General features: G+C 36.5%; 1 protein-coding gene across 1 annotated transcript in view; it reads right to left on the reverse strand.

Annotated features, from left to right (window-relative positions):
• Positions 1 to 18367, reverse strand: part of NSMAF (neutral sphingomyelinase activation associated factor) — a 258392-nt gene that overhangs the window by 209289 nt on the left and 30736 nt on the right. Inside the window, exons 8-10 of the mRNA XM_053715888.1 lie at positions 16851 to 16898; positions 16712 to 16764; positions 15753 to 15882 (exon numbers count right to left, since the gene is read on the reverse strand). Of these exons, the coding sequence (XP_053571863.1) occupies positions 15753 to 15882; positions 16712 to 16764; positions 16851 to 16898 (231 nt within the window). The remainder of the gene's footprint in view (positions 1 to 15752; positions 15883 to 16711; positions 16765 to 16850; positions 16899 to 18367) is intronic.

Genomic DNA, 18367 nt, shown 5'->3' on the forward strand with positions numbered 1-18367 from the left:
AAGCAGATTTAAAATGTTTTGCTGTTTAAAAGATTTCTCTAGGAAATAGACATGAAAAAAGCACTGTTAAAAATCTGAATAGTGTTAATTATTGTAAGATTATAACATTTAAAGAACTATCGCCTACATTACGAGTTTTGCGTTAGAAGTTGTGCTGTGCTAACGCGCAGTTTATGCTCACCCTCACTTACAGACAGCGCTGGTATTACGGGTTTTTACAAACCCGGCGTTAACCGCAAAAAAGTGAGAGAAGAGCAAAATTTAGCTCCACATTTCACCTCAATACCAGCGCTGCTTACGTTAGCGGTGAGCTGGCTAAACGTGCTTGTGCAGGATTTCCCCATAGGAAACAATGGGGGAGAGCCGGCTGAAAAAAAAAACCTGCAAAAAAGCAGTGTAAAGCTCCTAACGCAGCCCCATTGATTCCTATAGGGAAATAAAAGTTATGTCTACACCTAACATCCTAACATGAACCCCGAGTCTAAACACCCCTAATCTTACACTTATTAACCACTAATCTGCCGCTCCAGACACCGCCGCCACATACATTATACTTATGAACCACTAATCTGCTGCCCCCAACATCGCCGACACCTACATTATATTTATTAACCCCTAATCTGCCGCCCCCAATGTCGCCGCAACCTAACTACATTTATTAACCCCTAATCTGCCACCCACAACGTCGCCACCACTATAATAAAGTTATTAACCCCTAAACCTAAGTCTAACCCTAAACCTAACACCAGGGCCGCCACTAGAAATTTTGGGGCCCCTGACTTAACCATTGATCCGGCCCCCCCCCCCCCCCCCTTTGACATGTGCAATTTTTGACCAAGTGACTAAAACGTATATGCACTGTATTCTTAAGTGTCTATTTAAACTTGGAAATGTTGTAAAGGTAGTAACATACAAAGACACAGACACACTCATACTCTGAAACACAAACACACACTCACACATAATGATTCACATATAGACACTCTAGCAGACACACAAAGAAACACACAAACACACTCAGACACAGACACCCAGCACTTGATTACATTGACCTGACAAGTAATGAGGTAGACAACAGTTTTGTAAAAAAGGAGTTTTAGAAAACAAAATATGAAGTTCTGATTATCTTTTTGTAAAGGAAGATGCCAACTAAATGATGACAACAGCATGCAGTGGCTGAAAGGAAGGGCCCTGAACTGCCTAAACAATAATTTAAAGGTTAAATGGTGGATTGGTGACTTCCGTAAAGGTCTCATTGGTCTCAAAGTCTGTAGAAAGATGTGAATAATCAGTAGTAAGGTCAAAATGTCCTAAAAAGGAACAGACAATGGACACACACACACACACACAAACTCAAACTTGCACATACACCCAAGGAAACACCGACAGAGACAGCCTCAGAAAACACAGAAAGACATACACACACACACACACACACACAGAGACAACCACATAAAACACAGAAAGACATACATACACACACCCTCACAGAGACATCCACAGAAAACAGACATACATACATACACACACACCCACCCTCACAGAGGCATCCAAAGAAAATACACAAAGGCAAACATACACACACCCTCGCAGAGACACCCATAGAAAAAGCTCAAAGACATATGCACACACCCTCACAGACATCCACAGAAAATGCACAAAGACATACGCACCCACCCTCACAGAGAGACGCACAGAAAAAAACATACACACTCATAGAGACATAAAACAAAGAACAAAGACATAAACACAGACACCTACAGAAACACTCACAGGAGGAAAATGTATGCACTTTGCATCCCCTAAATCAACAGTGTGTGACATGCATGATAAAAAATTGCAGAAATTAAGAGATCACTTTTTAAAGAATCATATTTGTAAATGTGTAAACAAAAATAACTCTGTGAATTCAAAATTGTACATTAATGATCTGGGTAGATGGCTAGATGAAGAAAAGTACTTTTAAAAGGTTGACATGTTTGTTTTGTTTTTTCCCATTTTCCCCAACCAAGAGCACCACTTAAAATATAGTGTACACATGTTCCTATCTGTCAGCTGCACTTATGGATTTTGAAAATGTTGTACTCTATATGGTCTTGGTGGAACTATAATCTGTGGTACTCATACCAATAGATCTGGTTAAATGCAGGATTTAGGCTTGTTGGTATGTATTTCAAAATTAAGTCAGCTGTAGTGTAAACTGAACAGTTTTAAGTTAACCTGTCTCATTTCAAACACTGAGCAATCTTAGTCTGAGTGTATTTTATGCAGATGTCAAAATCTTAGATCAAATTCCTCCTTGCATCTGGAAAGTCCTTGCATAAAGGGGCAGTAAACTGGAATGTATATATATATATATATATATATATATATATATATACACACACACACACACACACACACATATACATATATATATATATATATATATATATATATATATATATATATATATATATATATATATATATATACACATACATACATACATACATATACACAAATGCATATCTGCCAAAAGGGCATCTACCATGTGTTTATTGAGGAGGAAACATTTCTGCATGATTTTAAATATAGAATTTCTACAGCATTGTCAAATAATCATAAATACACCGCTGCTAAAAAAAAATTTTTATGGACCCCTGGCCCCACCATACAACTACTACCAAACTGAAGTTACAATCCAAAATTGCACAAAGAAATAAAAAACATTTGCTAAGTAAGTCCTACCTCCTCTGCAAATGAAAGTGATCTGCCGTCTGACTCAGGCACACACTATACAAACAAAGTGCCAAGTCACACTGTGCATAGTGGTTTAGTGCACACTCAGAAATCCCCTCAAATGCTAATACTTTACTCCTTGTAATAACATTTCCCATGCTCAATTAGCACTCTGCTGTAGTACCCACTGGTGGCTGGCAAAATGTAAAAAAAAAAAAATTTTTTTTTTTTTTTTTTAGTTCTTGCCTCATGGGGCCCCCCTGGCTCATTGGGCCCCTGACAGGAGTCACCCCTGTCACCCCCTGATGGCGGCCCTGCCTAACACCCCCTAACAAATATAATTTAAATAAATCTAAATAAAATTACTACAATTAACTAAATAGTTCCTATTTAAAACTAAATACTTACCTATAAAATAAACCCTAAGGTAGCTACAATATAACTAATAGTTACATTGTAGCTAGCTTAGGGTTTATTTTTATTTTACAGACAACTTTGTATCTATTTTAACTAGGTACAATAGTTATTAAATAGTTATTAACTATTTAATAACTACCTAGTTAAAATAAAGACAAATTTACCTATAAAATAAAACCTAACCTAAGTTACAATTACACCTAACACTACACTATAATTAAATTAATTACCTGAATTAAATACAATTAGAATTCTATTAGCCAATCGGAATTAAGGTAGGAAAAATCCTATTGGCTGATGCAATCAGCCAATAGAATTGAAGTTCAATCCTATTGGCTGATCCAATCAGCCAATAGGATTGAGCTCGCATTCTATTGGCTGATTGGATCAGCCAATAGGATTGAACTTAAATCCTATTGGCTGATGCAATCAGCCAATAGAATTGAAGTTCAATCCTATTGGCTGATCCAATCAGCCAATAGGATTGAGCTCGCATTCTATTGGCTGATTTGATCAGCCAATAGGATTGAACTTAAATCCTATTGGCTGATTGCATCAGCCAATAGGATTTTTCCTTCCTTAATTACGATTGGCTGATAGAATTCTATCAGCCAATCGGAATTGAAGGGACGCCATCTTGGATGACGTCACTTAAAGGAACCGTCATTGTTCAAGAAGATGTCGGATGAAGAGGATGCTCCGCGTCGGATGTCTAGAAGATGGAGCCGCTCCGTGCCGGATGGATGAAGACTTCTGCCCGTCTGGAGGACCACTTCTACCGGCTTCGTTGAGGACTTCGGCCCGGTTGGGTGAAGACGTCAATCGGTAAGGTGATCTTCAGGGGGTTAGTGTTAGGTTTTTTAAGGGGGGATTGGGTGGGTTTTAGAGTAGGGTTGGTTGTGTGGGTGGTGGGTTTTAATGTTGGGGGGGGGATTGTAATTTTTTTTTTTCAGGTAAAAGAGCCGATTACTTTGGGGCAATGCCCATGCAAAAGGCCCTTTTAAGGGCTATTTGCAATTTAGTGTAGGGTAGGGCTTTTTTATTTTTTTAGGGGGATTAGATTAGGTGTAATTAGTTTAAAAATCTTGTAATTTCTTTATTATTTTCTGTAATTTAGTGTTTGTTTTTTTGTACTTTAGATAATTTTATTTAATTGTAATCAATTGTATTTAATTTAGGTAATTAATTTAATTGTAGTGTAGTGTTAGGTGTAATTGTAACTTAGGTTAGATTTTATTTTACAGGTACTTTTGTATTTATTTTAGCTAGGTAGTTATTAAATAGTTAATAACTATTTAGTAACTATTCTACCTAGTTAAAATAAATACACATTTGCCTGCAACATAAAAATAAACCCTAAGCTAGATACAATGTAACTATTAGTAATATTGTAGCTACCTTAGGGTTTATTTTATAGGTAAGTATTTAGTTGATTGTAGTCATTTTATTTAGCTTTATTTAATTTATATTTAAGTTAGGGGGTGTTAGGGTTAGGCTTAGATTTAAGGGATAATAACGTTAATATAGTGGCGGCGACGTTGGTGCGGCAGATTAGGGGTTAATAAATATAGGTAGGTGGCGGCAATGTTAGTGATGGCAGATTAAAGGTTAATAATATTTAACTAATGTTTGCGATGCTGGAGTGCGGCGGTTTGGGGGTTAATATATTTATTATAGTGGCGGTGATGTCCAATTCGGCAGATTAGGGGTTAAAAATGTATTTTAGTGTTTGCGATGTAGGGGGCCTCGGTTTAGGGGTTAATAGGTAGTTTATGGGTGTTAGTGTACTTTTTAGCACTTTAGTTAAGAGTTTTATGATTTGGCGTTGTAGTGTAAAACTCTTAACTACTGACTTTTTAAATGCGGTACCAGTCTTGACAGGAAAGGGTCTACCTCTCACTTTTTGGAAGACTCGTAATACCGGCACTATGTAAGTCCCATTGAAAATATAGGATACGCAATTGACGTAAGTGGATTTGCGTAATTTCCGAGTCTGGCCAAAAAAGTGAGCGGTACACCTGTACCTGCAAGACTCGTAATACCAGCGGGTGTTAAAAAGCAGCGTTAGGACCTCTTAACGCTGCTTTTTAAGGCTAAAGCAAAACTCGTAATCTAGGCCACTATTTGGCAAAGGTGCTATTAATATAAGATTGTGATATTAATGAATTATTTGCAAGCTTTATTGTCTTAGTGTTTTTAATATGTATGTACCCATTTTGTATGGAGTAAATAAAAGTTATGTTTTAATTTAAAGTAAATCACACCAAGCACTACTACTACTACAGACATGGGGGCCTATTTAAGAACCTGCGAGCGGACATGATCCGATATTGCAGATTATGTCCGCTGCACATTGATAAATGCCGACAGCACACGCTCTCGGCATTTATCATTGAACCAGCGGTTCTGGTGAATTGCTGGTGCAATACTGCCCCCAGCAGATTCGCGGCCAATCGGCCACTAGCAGGTGGTGTCAATCAACCCGATCATATTGGATCAGGTTGATTTCCAGCGATGTCTGTCTGCCGCTTCAGAGCAGGTGGACAGGTAATGGAGCAGCGGTCTTTAGACCGCTGCTTCATAACTTGTGTTTCTGGCGTGCCTGAGGGCTTGCTAGAAACACGGGGCATCAAGCTCCATACGGAGCTTGATAAATAGGCCCCTTTGAGTGCTGTAATATCTATCCTTTTTCTATCTACAAACCAATTCACAATGTTTCAATTTTGATACAAAGCGCCATAGCTTCAAGTAAGATGATATATCTGGATATTTAAGCTGAGGTCCTTTTAATTATAACAGTAGTGCCATTGGTTTTTCTTTTGTATTGTGCACTTTTTGTAAAATACAAATCTTAAAACCTCTATTGCAGTTCCAATATGTTCCTTCCACCTAATATGGCCCTAGTTGATACAACCAGCCAGAGGCTACATTTCTCAAACGCATTTTTCTGTATACATAAGATGTCACTAAGACCAGAGAGACTGAGGCAAAGATTCTAAAAAGATCTCTGGGCTGGTGAGATTCTATAAGAATGCTCATTAGTCCTATTTCCCTGGTGGAATTATATTAAAGACACTTTTTACCATGAAAAGGGGAGTATATTGCATTTTTGTATGGGAAGGAAATGGATACATTACTAAAGTGCATTAAAAAAAATAGAACAAAACGAATAATTGAACCTCTCATACAAAAATAAGCAGGGAAAAAAATTGTATTGTTAAGGTATTTTATCAAAAACGTAAAATATGTAGGTAAATTACACAGGAATAAATCGTATTAACTATGCACATCATACATCGCAATTGAAGTACCCTTGATGTGAAAAGAAAGAAATTCCTACTTAAAAGTACAAAATACAAAGCGTAATTGTTGTTTTTTTTTGCAAAATGGGCTCACAACATGAACGTCCCATGGGTGCATATGAAATTTTCTTTTAAAAATTATTCTATAAACATTTTCACACTTCAGTCCTCACTGTTTTTTCCTCGCCAGTTAAAAAGTGGCGAGTATTCACCAAAGTACTCAAAACACTAATTATTCTGAATGGAAACCCTATGCGTACAAAAATTACAGCGAGTTAAAAAGGCACAGTGCACTGAAAACAGCGTAATTTGATATTTATTAAGCATAATATTCAAGTTTTAAAACACACTGGTTTCCACCTCTGTACTTCGCCCTCCATCGCCACCTTTTACCTAGCAGAGAGCTCTTATAATTTGTATGGGGGACATCTCACCATTCGCAGGGATAGTCCCTTTTGTTATAGAATTCCATGAAGGCTGTCCCTGCGAGTGTTTTAGTAGAAAACCATGGCAATTTTGTTAGAATCAAGGCCTTAAAGTGTAATATCATCTGCCCCCACCATTCCCTCTAAGGTGTAAGCGTGTGCACACCTGTTTTCTAGCTAGCGCACAAGAATTTAAAAAGTGCGCAAAGAAATCTGACCCGGCATATTTTTTTAAACACTTTTTTTGCTGCTGACAAGGAAGTAAAATCGGCACTATTACAGAGCGCTGGTCAGTAACTGTAGGAGGCTAGAGCGCTATTACAGAACAAAGGAATATTTAGTGTTGTTAAGGAGTCCCTAAAAGCAGAGTAGATTGCTAAATACTAAGCACAGAACTTTACTTCAAGAGTGCTCACATCCTTCAGCCAGTGCTGCAGTCATTTGCAGGTGGTTATAAATAAAAGAATCCACAAATCAGACAACTAAGAAGACAGGGATCCAGAGCGTGTCAGACTGGAGGTCTCTTCCCAATCAGCCTAGAGAGGTACACTTTTCCTTTTACTATTTGCTTGCATTTTTCATGCTCTTGGAAAATACAGTAATATCTGTTGAAATTTGTTGAGAAATTTTAAATGAAAGAAGCTATAATTTCAGTAAAATATTGTTTTCATTGAACTGATGTCTGAAGCCGTGGTTCTTCAATAAATACTGGAAGATGTTTCTAACAGATTTGTCTGTGAGTACATTCCTTTTAGTTGCCGCCATTAAATGCACCATCGGTGGGCTTGCTTTTCAAGGCCGCTCATGAGGTGGACATCTTGAAGGCTGTGAGATACCCCTTGGAAATTGTCAGCGCCATCATACCTATACAAAACCTTCTGTTCTATACAGCTGAAAGAGAGGCTGCCTGTGGCTATTTCAAAAGGGAAGTTTGTTTTATTATATTTTATTACCCGCTAATTGTAACCCTATATTTTTGTCATTTTAGGTAATAGCAATTGTTTTTTTTTTTCTTCTCATATTCTGCCCAGGGTGAATTTTAATCTGATAATAAAAATCATTTTAGCTATACTGCTGCATTTACTGGTTAGCAATAACAAGTAGCCCTATGTGAACTTTAATGCCTGGTTCTACTTTTTTCTGTGTATCTTCTGTTAATGTGTGTGTGAGAGAGAGTGTGAGTGAGTGACAGGGAGAATATGTTTGAACGTGTGTGTGTGTGTGTTTGATAGTGTTTGTATGCGAGTGTGTTTTTAGAGTATGTGTGTGAGAAAAAGTGTGAGTGTCTTAGAGTGTGTGTGTGTGTGTTTCAGAGAGTGTGAGTGTGAGTGTGTTAGAGAATGTTTGTGAGAAAGTGTGAGTGTGTTTGAGAGCGTTTGCTCTATCTGAATCATAAAATATAATTTTAAATTTAGTGTCCCTTTAAGAAAAATAAACCTTAGGATAAGTGGCTGTTGACTAAAATAGGAGTTATTTTATGGTTTAATAAAAATAAAAAATAAATAAAAAAATAACATAAAATTAACGTTTGATATGTATAAAAAAAAGCTGTCAGGAAAGAGTCTGGTTATAAGTAGAAAGGCAGGTACTCTGATGGTTTTAGAGGTTGTTACAGACTCTATTAAGCTATGAATTTTATACCTTAACCCCTTAGTGACCAGGCCACTTTTCAAATTTGTTGACCATCTGGGACCAAGGCTATTTTTGCATTTCTGCGATGTTTGTGTTTAACTGTTATTTTCCTCTTACTCATTTACTGTACCCACACATATTATATACCGTTTTTCTCGCCATTAAATGGACTTTCTAAAGATACCATTATTTTCATCATATCTTATAATTTACTATAAAAAAAATTATAAAATATTAGGAAAAAATGAAAAAAAAACACACTTTTTCTAACTTTGAGCCCCAAAATCTCTAACACATCTACAACCACCATAAAATACCAATGCTAAACAGTTTCTAAATTTTGTCTTGAGTTTAGAAATACCCAATGTTTACATGTTCTTTGCTTTTTTGCAAGTTATAGGGCAATAAGTACAAGTAGCACTTTGCTATTTCAAAACCATGTTTTTTCAAAATTGGCGATAGTTACATTGTAACACCAATATCTGTCAGGAATCCCTGAATAACCCTTCAAATGTATATATTTTTTAAAAGAAGACAACCTAAGGTATTAAACTTGGGGTATTTTGACTTTTTTCATGCAACCATTTTACCACCAATCTATGCCAAAGTTTGGGGGGGAAAAAAAATAATTTGATTTTTTGACAAATAGCAATTTAAGAATACATTTACTGATAAAATGGTAAGGGTTACTGCCAAATAAGACCCTAATATGTCTTCAGTAGCATCTCCTGGGTACAGTGATACCACCCATGTATAGGTGTGTTGGGTTCTCTGTGGGCTAAAAGCCCTTATTTTTAGAGAGCACATTCCAGTTTTTCAACTTGGAATTTTCACATCGGTCATCATGCACCCATGTCCTATTTGGGACATTTCTGAAGCTGGCCAATGGAATTTACCCCCATCAAACCATATATTTTTGAAAAGTAGACACCCTAGGGTATTTCAAATGCTGGTATTTTAACACTTTCCATGCACTAATTCAACCACTAGTCTTTGTCAAACTTTTGTGTAGTCATTTTTTTGTGTTATTTTTCACACACATTGTACTTTAGGCATGTATTTTCAGTTCCTGTTATGTGTTACTGCCAAAAACCACCTCAATATGTGTTCAACAACATCTCCTGAGTACAGTGATACCACCTATGTATAGGTGTGTCGGGTTCTCTGGGGGCTAAATGGCCTTATTTTTAGGTAGCGCATTCCAGTTTTTCAACTTGGAATTTTCCCATCGGTCATCATGCACCCATGTCCTATTTGGGACATTTCTGAAGCTGGCCAATGGAATTTACCCCCATCAAACCATATATTTTTGAAAAGTAGACACCCTAGGGTTTTTCAAATGCTGATATTTTAACACTTTCCATGCACTAATTCAACCACCAGTCTTTGTCAAACTTTTGGGTAGTCATTTTTTTGTGTTATTTTTCACATACATTGTACTTTAGGCATGGATTTTCAGTTCCTGTTATGTGTTACTGCCAAAAACCACCTCAATATGTGTTCAACAACATCTCCTGAGTACAGTGATACCACCTATGTATAGGTGTGTCGGGTTCTCTGGGGGCTAAATGGCCTTATTTTTAGGTAGCACATTCCAGTTTTTCCACTTGGAATTTTCACATCCCATGCACCCATGTCCTATTTAAGACATTTCTGAAGCCGGCCAATGTAATTTACCTCAATCAAACCATATATTTTTGAAAAGTAGACTTCCTAGGGTATTTCAAATGCAGGTATTTTAACACTTTCCATGCACTAATTTAACCACTAGTCTTTGTCAAACTATTGGGCATTCATATTTTTGTGTTATTGTTCACATACATTGTACTTTAGACATGGATTTACAGCTCCTGTTATGTGTTACTACCAAAGAAGACACCAATATGTGGTCACCAACATCTCCTGAGTTCAGTGATACCACCTATGCATAGGTTTGGTGGCTTGTTTGGGGGGTGCAATGCCAAATGTCTGACATGCGTTTGTGATTTTTTTTCACATTTAACATATTTTCTTTGCCTATAGTCTTTTTGGGGGGTCTTTTAACATACCCCAATTTATTTGTTTTCCATGAATGTGCATATATTTGAAAAGTTGACACCCCAAGGTATTGTATATGGTGTGCTTTGATGCCTTTGAAGCAACCGTTTTAGCCCAAAAAATTGGAGAAAGTGTATGGTGGTTATTTTTCAATTTTCATTTTTACAGACACATTGCTTTTTGACTATGATTTAGGAGAGACTGTTGCAAGTTATTGCAAAAGAATACTTCAGGTTGTTTTCTGCAAGGCACCCTGAGTACACCTATGCCCGCCATGCATAGGTTTGCCAGGATTTTGGGAAGGTTATGTTACAATTTTATGACTTGTGATTTTAGTTATTAACAATGAGAGTATTTCTTCTGATAGGCCTATCTTTAGTTTGTGGCCTATTGCATACCCCACTTTTATTTATTGCCATGAAAGTGTATATTTTTTAAATGTTGACACCCTAAGGTATTGTATATGGTGTGCTTTGATGCCTTTGAAGCAACCGTTTAGCCCAAAAAATTGGAGAAAGTGTATGGTGGTTATTTTTCAATTTTCATTTTTACAGACACATTGCTTTTTGACTATTATTTAGGAGAGACTGTTGTAAGTTATTGCAAAAGAATACTTCAGGTTGTTTTCTGCAAGGTACCCTGAGAACACCTATGTCCCCCATGCATAGGTTTGACAGGGGTTTTGGTTAAAAAAAAATAACAGGCCCAATTTTAGAAAAAATAGAGTAGTGAAATGTAAAAATCTGGCACAGTAAAAGTAAAAAAAAAAAAAAAAAATCTAACAGTAAACAAAACCAAAAAAAAAATATTTATATATATATATATATATATATATATATATATATATATATATATATATATATATATATATATATATATATATATAACACCAAATGTATTTATTTTTTTAAAAATTGACCATTGTATGGTACAGCTTGAAGCAGTCCCCAATGCAGAGTGCAGGCTGTCCAGGGCAATCAGGACAGTGATATATGGTGTCCCTTCTCTTCCCCCTCTTGGTACAGACTCTGCATTTTTTTTGTGGTTTCTGCTTTGCGGCAGTAGGGGGGATTTTAAAAATAAAATGAGTAGCCCCAACTCTGCTCTCTCCCATCACCGCCCAGGGAGCAGGTGCATCATGGTAAAAAATCCCAGTAATAATCTGGAGCTGAAACTGTAAAAAAGTTTTTTTAACTCTGGGGTTTGCTTTTTTGAACAACAAAAAAGCGTTTTGGGTTGCAATCTGCATTAGGTAAATTGCAACCTTTTTGTACCAGGCCCTTGTCTTCCGCATAATTAGGTAGGGCTGCAGCAGCTGATCAGCCAGATCAACCCCACCCATATGCCGGTTATAAGACTTGATGCACACTGGCTTCCTTATGATCTCAGCTCTGCCACATACAGAAACCGCCACCGTCCTCTCTGTGTGGATGGTGGTAAGAAGGTATACATCCTTCTTGTCTCTGTACTTAAGTGCCAACAGCTCCTCTTGGCGCAGAGCTGAGGTCTCCCCCCTTCGTAGCCGGGTGCGTACAAGTTGTCCTGGGAAACCTGCGCAGTTCTTTTTAATTGTACCGCAAGCTACTGTATCAAAGCAATACAGTAGCTTGAACAAAAGGACACTTGTATAAAAATTGTCTAAGTACAAGTGATACCCTTTGTTCATTAGGGGTAATATCAGGTCCCAGACAATCTTGCCAGTGGTTCCCATATGTTCTGGGCAACCTGGAGGGTCAAGGTGGCTATCCTTTCCCTCATACACCCGGAAGGCCTGAGTATACCCAGTCTCGCTGTCACAGAGCTTATACACCTTTACCCCATATCTGGAGCGTTTGGAAGGAATATACTGCTTGAATCCCAGCCTTCCCTTTTACTTCATTAGGGATTCATCAACGCATATATTCCTTCCAGGTGTATGAGCCTCTGCAAACCTGGCAGAAAAGTGGGTTATCAGGGGGCGGATTTTATACAGCCTGTCAAATTGGGGATGCTCCCTAGGGGGGCACAGGCTGTTGTCGCTGAAGTGCATGAAATGCAGAATCATTTCATACCTCTTCCTCGACATAGTCTGGGAGAAAATGGGGGTAGAGCAGATGGGGCTACTACTCCAGTAGGAGCGAATGGAGGGTTTCTTTATGATGCCCATCAGCATAGTCAATGCCCAGAATTTTTTGAATTCTGGCACATTGATGGGGGCCCATTGCTGCTTTGCCAAATATGTTCCAGGCTTTGCAGCACGGAACTGATGGGCATATAAATTAGTTTGGGCGACAATGTTCCCCAATATATCATCGCCCAGAAACACTTCCAGAAACTGCTGGGGGCTAAAACCTGCCACATCTATATTTATGCCAGCATTTGCTGTGAAGGGTGGGATATCTGGCCTCTGGAGAGGAGGCATTACCCACTCTTCAGCAGCAATGGCAGCAACACGCCTCCTTCTAGCAGGGGGGCTGGCAGGGGTGCTAGCAGCCACAGATACATCACTATCAGTTGAGACTGCATCTAGTGATGTATCTGAGCACATGGCAGGGTCAAAATTGGGGTCTGAGTCAGAAATAGAGGCATCTGACTCTGACGCAAGGATGGCATACGCCTCCTCAGCACTATATCTTTTCTGTGACATTTTTGTATCTGTCACAGAAAACAATTACAAAAAAAAATTAAATTAACTAAATTAATTAACTAAATTAACTAGCAAAAAAGTACAGCTATGCTACTGCCAGTGATTTATAGCGATCACTGGCAAGCTAGGGGTTAATGGCTCTGAAAATTAAATTAAATTAACTAAATGTTTCTGAAAAGAGCCTTTGGGTTTTTAAAAAATTACAACAACAAAATTAACCAATAAAAAAATGCACAGACAGCAAAAAAGTACAGCTATGCAACTGCCAGTGATTTATAGCGATCACTGGCAAGCTAGGGGTTAATGGCTCTGAAAATTAAATTAAATTAACTAAATTAATTAACTAAATTAACTAGCAAAAAAGTACAGCTATGCTACTGCCAGTGATTTATAGCGATCACTGGCAAGCTAGGGGTTAATGGCTCTGAAAATTAAATTAACTAAATGTTTCTGAAAAGAGCCTTTGGGTTTTTAAAAAATTACAACAACAAAATTAACCCCTAAAAAAATGCACAGACAGCAAAAAAGTACAGCTATGCAACTGCCAGTGATTTATAGCTATCACTGGCAAGCTAGGGTTAATGGCTCTGAAAATTAAATTAACTAAATGTTTCTGAAAAGAGCCTTTGGGTTTTTAAAAAATTACAACAACAAAATTAACCCCTAAAAAAATGCACAGACAGCAAAATGCAGCAAAAAAAGTGCACCTATGCTACTGCCAGTGATATATAGAGATCACTGGCAAGCTAGGGGTTAATGGCTCTGAAAAGAGCCTTTGGTTCTATATTTTTTAACAAATAAAAGAAATAAAATCTCTCTCTCTGCTAAATACAGGTCTCTCTCTCTCTCCAACAAAATGGCAAGTGAGGAGAGGGAGGGAGATCCACACTGATCATAGTCAATATTTACAAATATTGACATGATCAGACAAATGGGGTATTTTATTATTATTATTTTTTTTTGGGTGGGAGGCTCAGATTGGGTGACCCTAGCTTGCCCCTATGATGAGGCAGGCTAGGGACACCCCCAGAGGCCCCATGATGCACTGGGCATCGCCATCTTGGATGCCTAGTGAAGGGGGAGGGGGGGGCTATTTTAGGATTTTTTTTATTTTATACGTTTTTTTTTTAAAAACATTTTTACTTTTATTTTATAACTAACTAAGTGCCTCGACCCACCGAGGCACTTAGAACACAAGCAGAGCATCGGAAGCGTGTCCGATCGTTTCCGATGCTCTGAAACACTGCCGGGCTCCACGTGGAGCGAAACCGGAAGTGATCACTCGTGGGGGAGTGATCAATCCGGTCCCGGCACTCGGGAACAGTATTGCAGGATGCCTAGACCTCAAGGCAAGCCTTCAATACTGTTAGAGCAGCTGGAAGCGATTTCGATCGCTTCCAGTGCTATGTTTAACCGACGACGTATGCCATACGTCCTCGGTCGTTAAGTGCTTTTTTTTTTGAGGACGTATGGCATACGTCGTCGGTCGTTAAGGGGTTAAAGGGACACTAAACCCAAATTTCCTCTCTTTCATAATTCAGATAGATCATGCAATTTTAAGCAACTTTCTAATGTACTCCTATTATCAAATTTCCTTCGTTCTCTTGCTATCTTTATTTAAAAAGCAGGAATATGATGCATAGGAGTTGGCCCATTTTTGGTTGAAAACCTGGGTTATGCTTACTTATTGGTGGCTAAATGTAAGCCACCAATAAGCAAGTGCTATCCATGGTGCTGAACCTAAAATTGGCTGGCTGATAAGATTTACATTCCTGCTTTTTAAATAAAGATAGCAAGAGAACAAAGAAAAATTGACAATAAGAGTAAATTAGAAAGTTGCTTAAAATGTCATGCTCTATCTGAATCATGAAAGAAAAAAATGTGGGTTTAGTGTCCCTTTAAACATAAATGTAATTATCAAAACATTAGAGAAAGTTTTTATCTAGATAAACTTCTACTGAGTGATAGCATGTGTCACAATATGCTCTCAGCATTCTCTACAGCACACTTAGAAATATAAAGATATGCATATTTTACTATTTCTCCATAGAAACAAAGAACACAGAATTAAGTATTAAGTAATGTAGTGAAATCCAATGAATACTAGTATTTGTTACTTGGTGCAAAGTATAATATGCAGTACATAATATATACTTAATATATCAGTATTCTTAACAAAAAACATTGTTTGTGGGGTAAGTGTAATACTCTGCAGAAGTATAACATTTGTTTGCAAATGTTATTTAATCTATCCAAAGAACAAAGTAATTACTTTAATTTAACATAAATTGCTTTACTCAGATAAAAATGTAATGTTGACAATATAGTTTGTAACATTTCATTGTTACGCTCACTGCATTATTGTAGTGTTTGTAGACACCATAATTATAAATCAAGCTTTTTGATAATTATTCAAAAAAGTTTTTATTTTGTCTAGAAAAATCTGAAGGTTAAAACAGGCTTCAGGAACACTAGATTCCTCTAAAATGCACAGGGCATGTTTTTAGAAAATTAAACCCGTTATATTATGTAATATATGAACAGGGGGAAAAAAACAAAAACAAAAAAGAGGGTAGATAGATATTTACTTACTGGGTAACTATTTAAAGGCTGGAAATAGAGGCGCTTATCAGTGACGCAAACGTGGCCAGGATTGGTGACAAGTGGAGTTACCATTTCTGCTTCACATTCCATATTTAAAGTTTCAGATATACTTTGAAAGCTGTAAATAAATAAAAAAATGCAAAAAAAGGTATAATAATAAAATACAAATAACTGATCCTATCAGGATGAAAAGATTAACTTTACCGGCAGAATTTAAAATAAATGATAAAATTAGCCTACCAAGATTCCTTCTATTTCAAAAATGGAATATTTCTGCCCTACATGTTCAATGCTTCCTTTAAAACAATGGGAGAACACTGTGTATATCTGATTTACACAATTACTTTAAATTTTTTTTTATATATATATATATATATATATATATATATATATATATATATATATATATATATATATATATATATATATATATATATATATATAAAAAATATAAAACTATATCTATGCATCTACATAAACAGTACAGCTCTATATAAATATTGATCAATCTGTATAAACTATCTAAGCAGTGTTCTCCCAAAACATTTTTAGCTGGTGCACCACCCGGCTGATTTTACTAAAATTTTAGCCAATATTAATTAAGCTAAAATGAGCTAATATTAAAAAATGTTCAATTTTTATTGCACCAATTATCATTAAATTATGTCATTAAATTGTGCTTTTGATATTAGAGAATAGTATAAGTATTAGAAATAATTACACTGCCCCCCACACGTCTACTTCATAATGCCACCCGGCTGGCAATTTTTTTGTGTGGAGAACACGGTCTATGTAATCATATAACTATATAAAATCTCTCAGTGGTTTTCAGTGTCCGCTTTAATTAATGATCTTGCAGCCATAGACTAAAGTCGCATTTGCAAGGTAAAAGGAATGAGTATCAGATCGTAATCAAATCTCAAGCTGCTTTAGCAACATTCTCTAACCTGTTTTTATCGAATGAGGTTCTTGCCAAGCGTGACTGGAGGATAGCGGTTATCTAATAAAAACAAAAATTTAAAAAATTAATTTAATGCTTAGAATTAAAGATCAAAACTGATCAAATCTAGACAACTCCATTCTTACCATAGCAGTCTGATCTCCGAGTTTTTCAAGGCGGGAAGCTCTTTGAAGCTACAAAAGGAAGAAATTGCTGGCATTGAAAAGAAGACCTATGTTGCTACACTTTACACATGACACTACATGCATTTTCCATTTGAAATTGAGATTTTAGGTGCCAATGGTATATCATGCTAACTGTAACAACAAATATATCAATTTCTTGCAATGCTTTTTTTATTGCCTAAAAAAAAAACAAAAAAATAAAAACATGCATGATAAATGTGGGGATAAGCGATTCAACATGTTAGTGCTACGATTCCCTAATCCAGTATTCAAGTGCCAGCAACAGATTAGATATTTAGGGGAATAACACTTAAAAGTGAAATACACAAGAAATGTTGCCAATTCTGAATACAAGAATTTTTGCTCAGAGTAGAACTTATCAAACACAGTTATCAGAGAGCAAATGTGGTGTCAGAAGCTACTCAATTTGCATCATTGCCAATAAACACAAGGCCCCACCAGCTCTTTACGCAGGCACAGATAATGCATGTGCACAGGCATATGTATTATAAATTAGAAGTATTTCTGTTAATACATGTCCATTTAAAACTGAAGAGTATTTCCATTGCTATTTCAATTTTGTTTTATGTACCTTTAAAAAGGGATACAAAGGGCAAAATGTTCCCTTCATGATTCAGATAGAGCTTACAGTTTCAAAAATGTTCCAATTTACTTCTGCAATCACATTTTCTTTATTCTCTCATATTTGGTGAAGGAGCAGCAATGCACTAATGGGAGCTAGCTTAACACATTCTTAAGCCAATGACAAGAGGCATATATGTGCAGCCATCAATCAGCAGCTTCCAGCTCCTGAGCCTACCTAGGTAGGTTTTCAACTAAGGATACCAAGAGAAAATAACTAATTAGATAATAGAAGATTATTAAAATTGTATGCACTATCCGAATAATTAAAGAAAAATTGGAGGTTTCATGTCCCTTTAAGTATACTTCATGTGGGCTGTCCAGCACACTATAGCTTTATTATTATTATTATTATTATTATTATTATTAATCCTTCACGTTTATTTAACCAGAATTAATAAAATCTGTTGTGAGAATGTCATTTGTATTACTGTCCTAGTGGCTATACAGTGTATAAAGTACTATTTGTCATACAATGTATAAAGTACTATTTGTCATACAATGTATAAAGTACTACTAAGAAAAAGTACTATTTATAATGTAAAAGGCAGTTTTCATGAAGAGAAACAGCAAAAGTAAACACTAGCTGTTAGATACCCATTCACTACAAGAGCTGTTTTTGTCCATTAGACCTTTTTAAAAGGAAAGATTTAAGTAAACAAATGGATTTCCTTAAAGTGAATGTAAATTTTGATGCTAAAGTGCCCGGTTTTTAAAATTTTTATCAAAAACAGGGGCACTTTAATTCATCAAAATTTACATTTCACTCCTGTTGTGAAAAAAAATAAATTACCTTTTAATCTTCACAGCAGCTCCAGCTCCCTCCACCCATCGAA

Source organism: Bombina bombina, chromosome 5, assembly GCF_027579735.1.
Source record: "Bombina bombina isolate aBomBom1 chromosome 5, aBomBom1.pri, whole genome shotgun sequence".
In the NCBI taxonomy this organism is placed as follows: domain Eukaryota; kingdom Metazoa; phylum Chordata; class Amphibia; order Anura; family Bombinatoridae; genus Bombina; species Bombina bombina.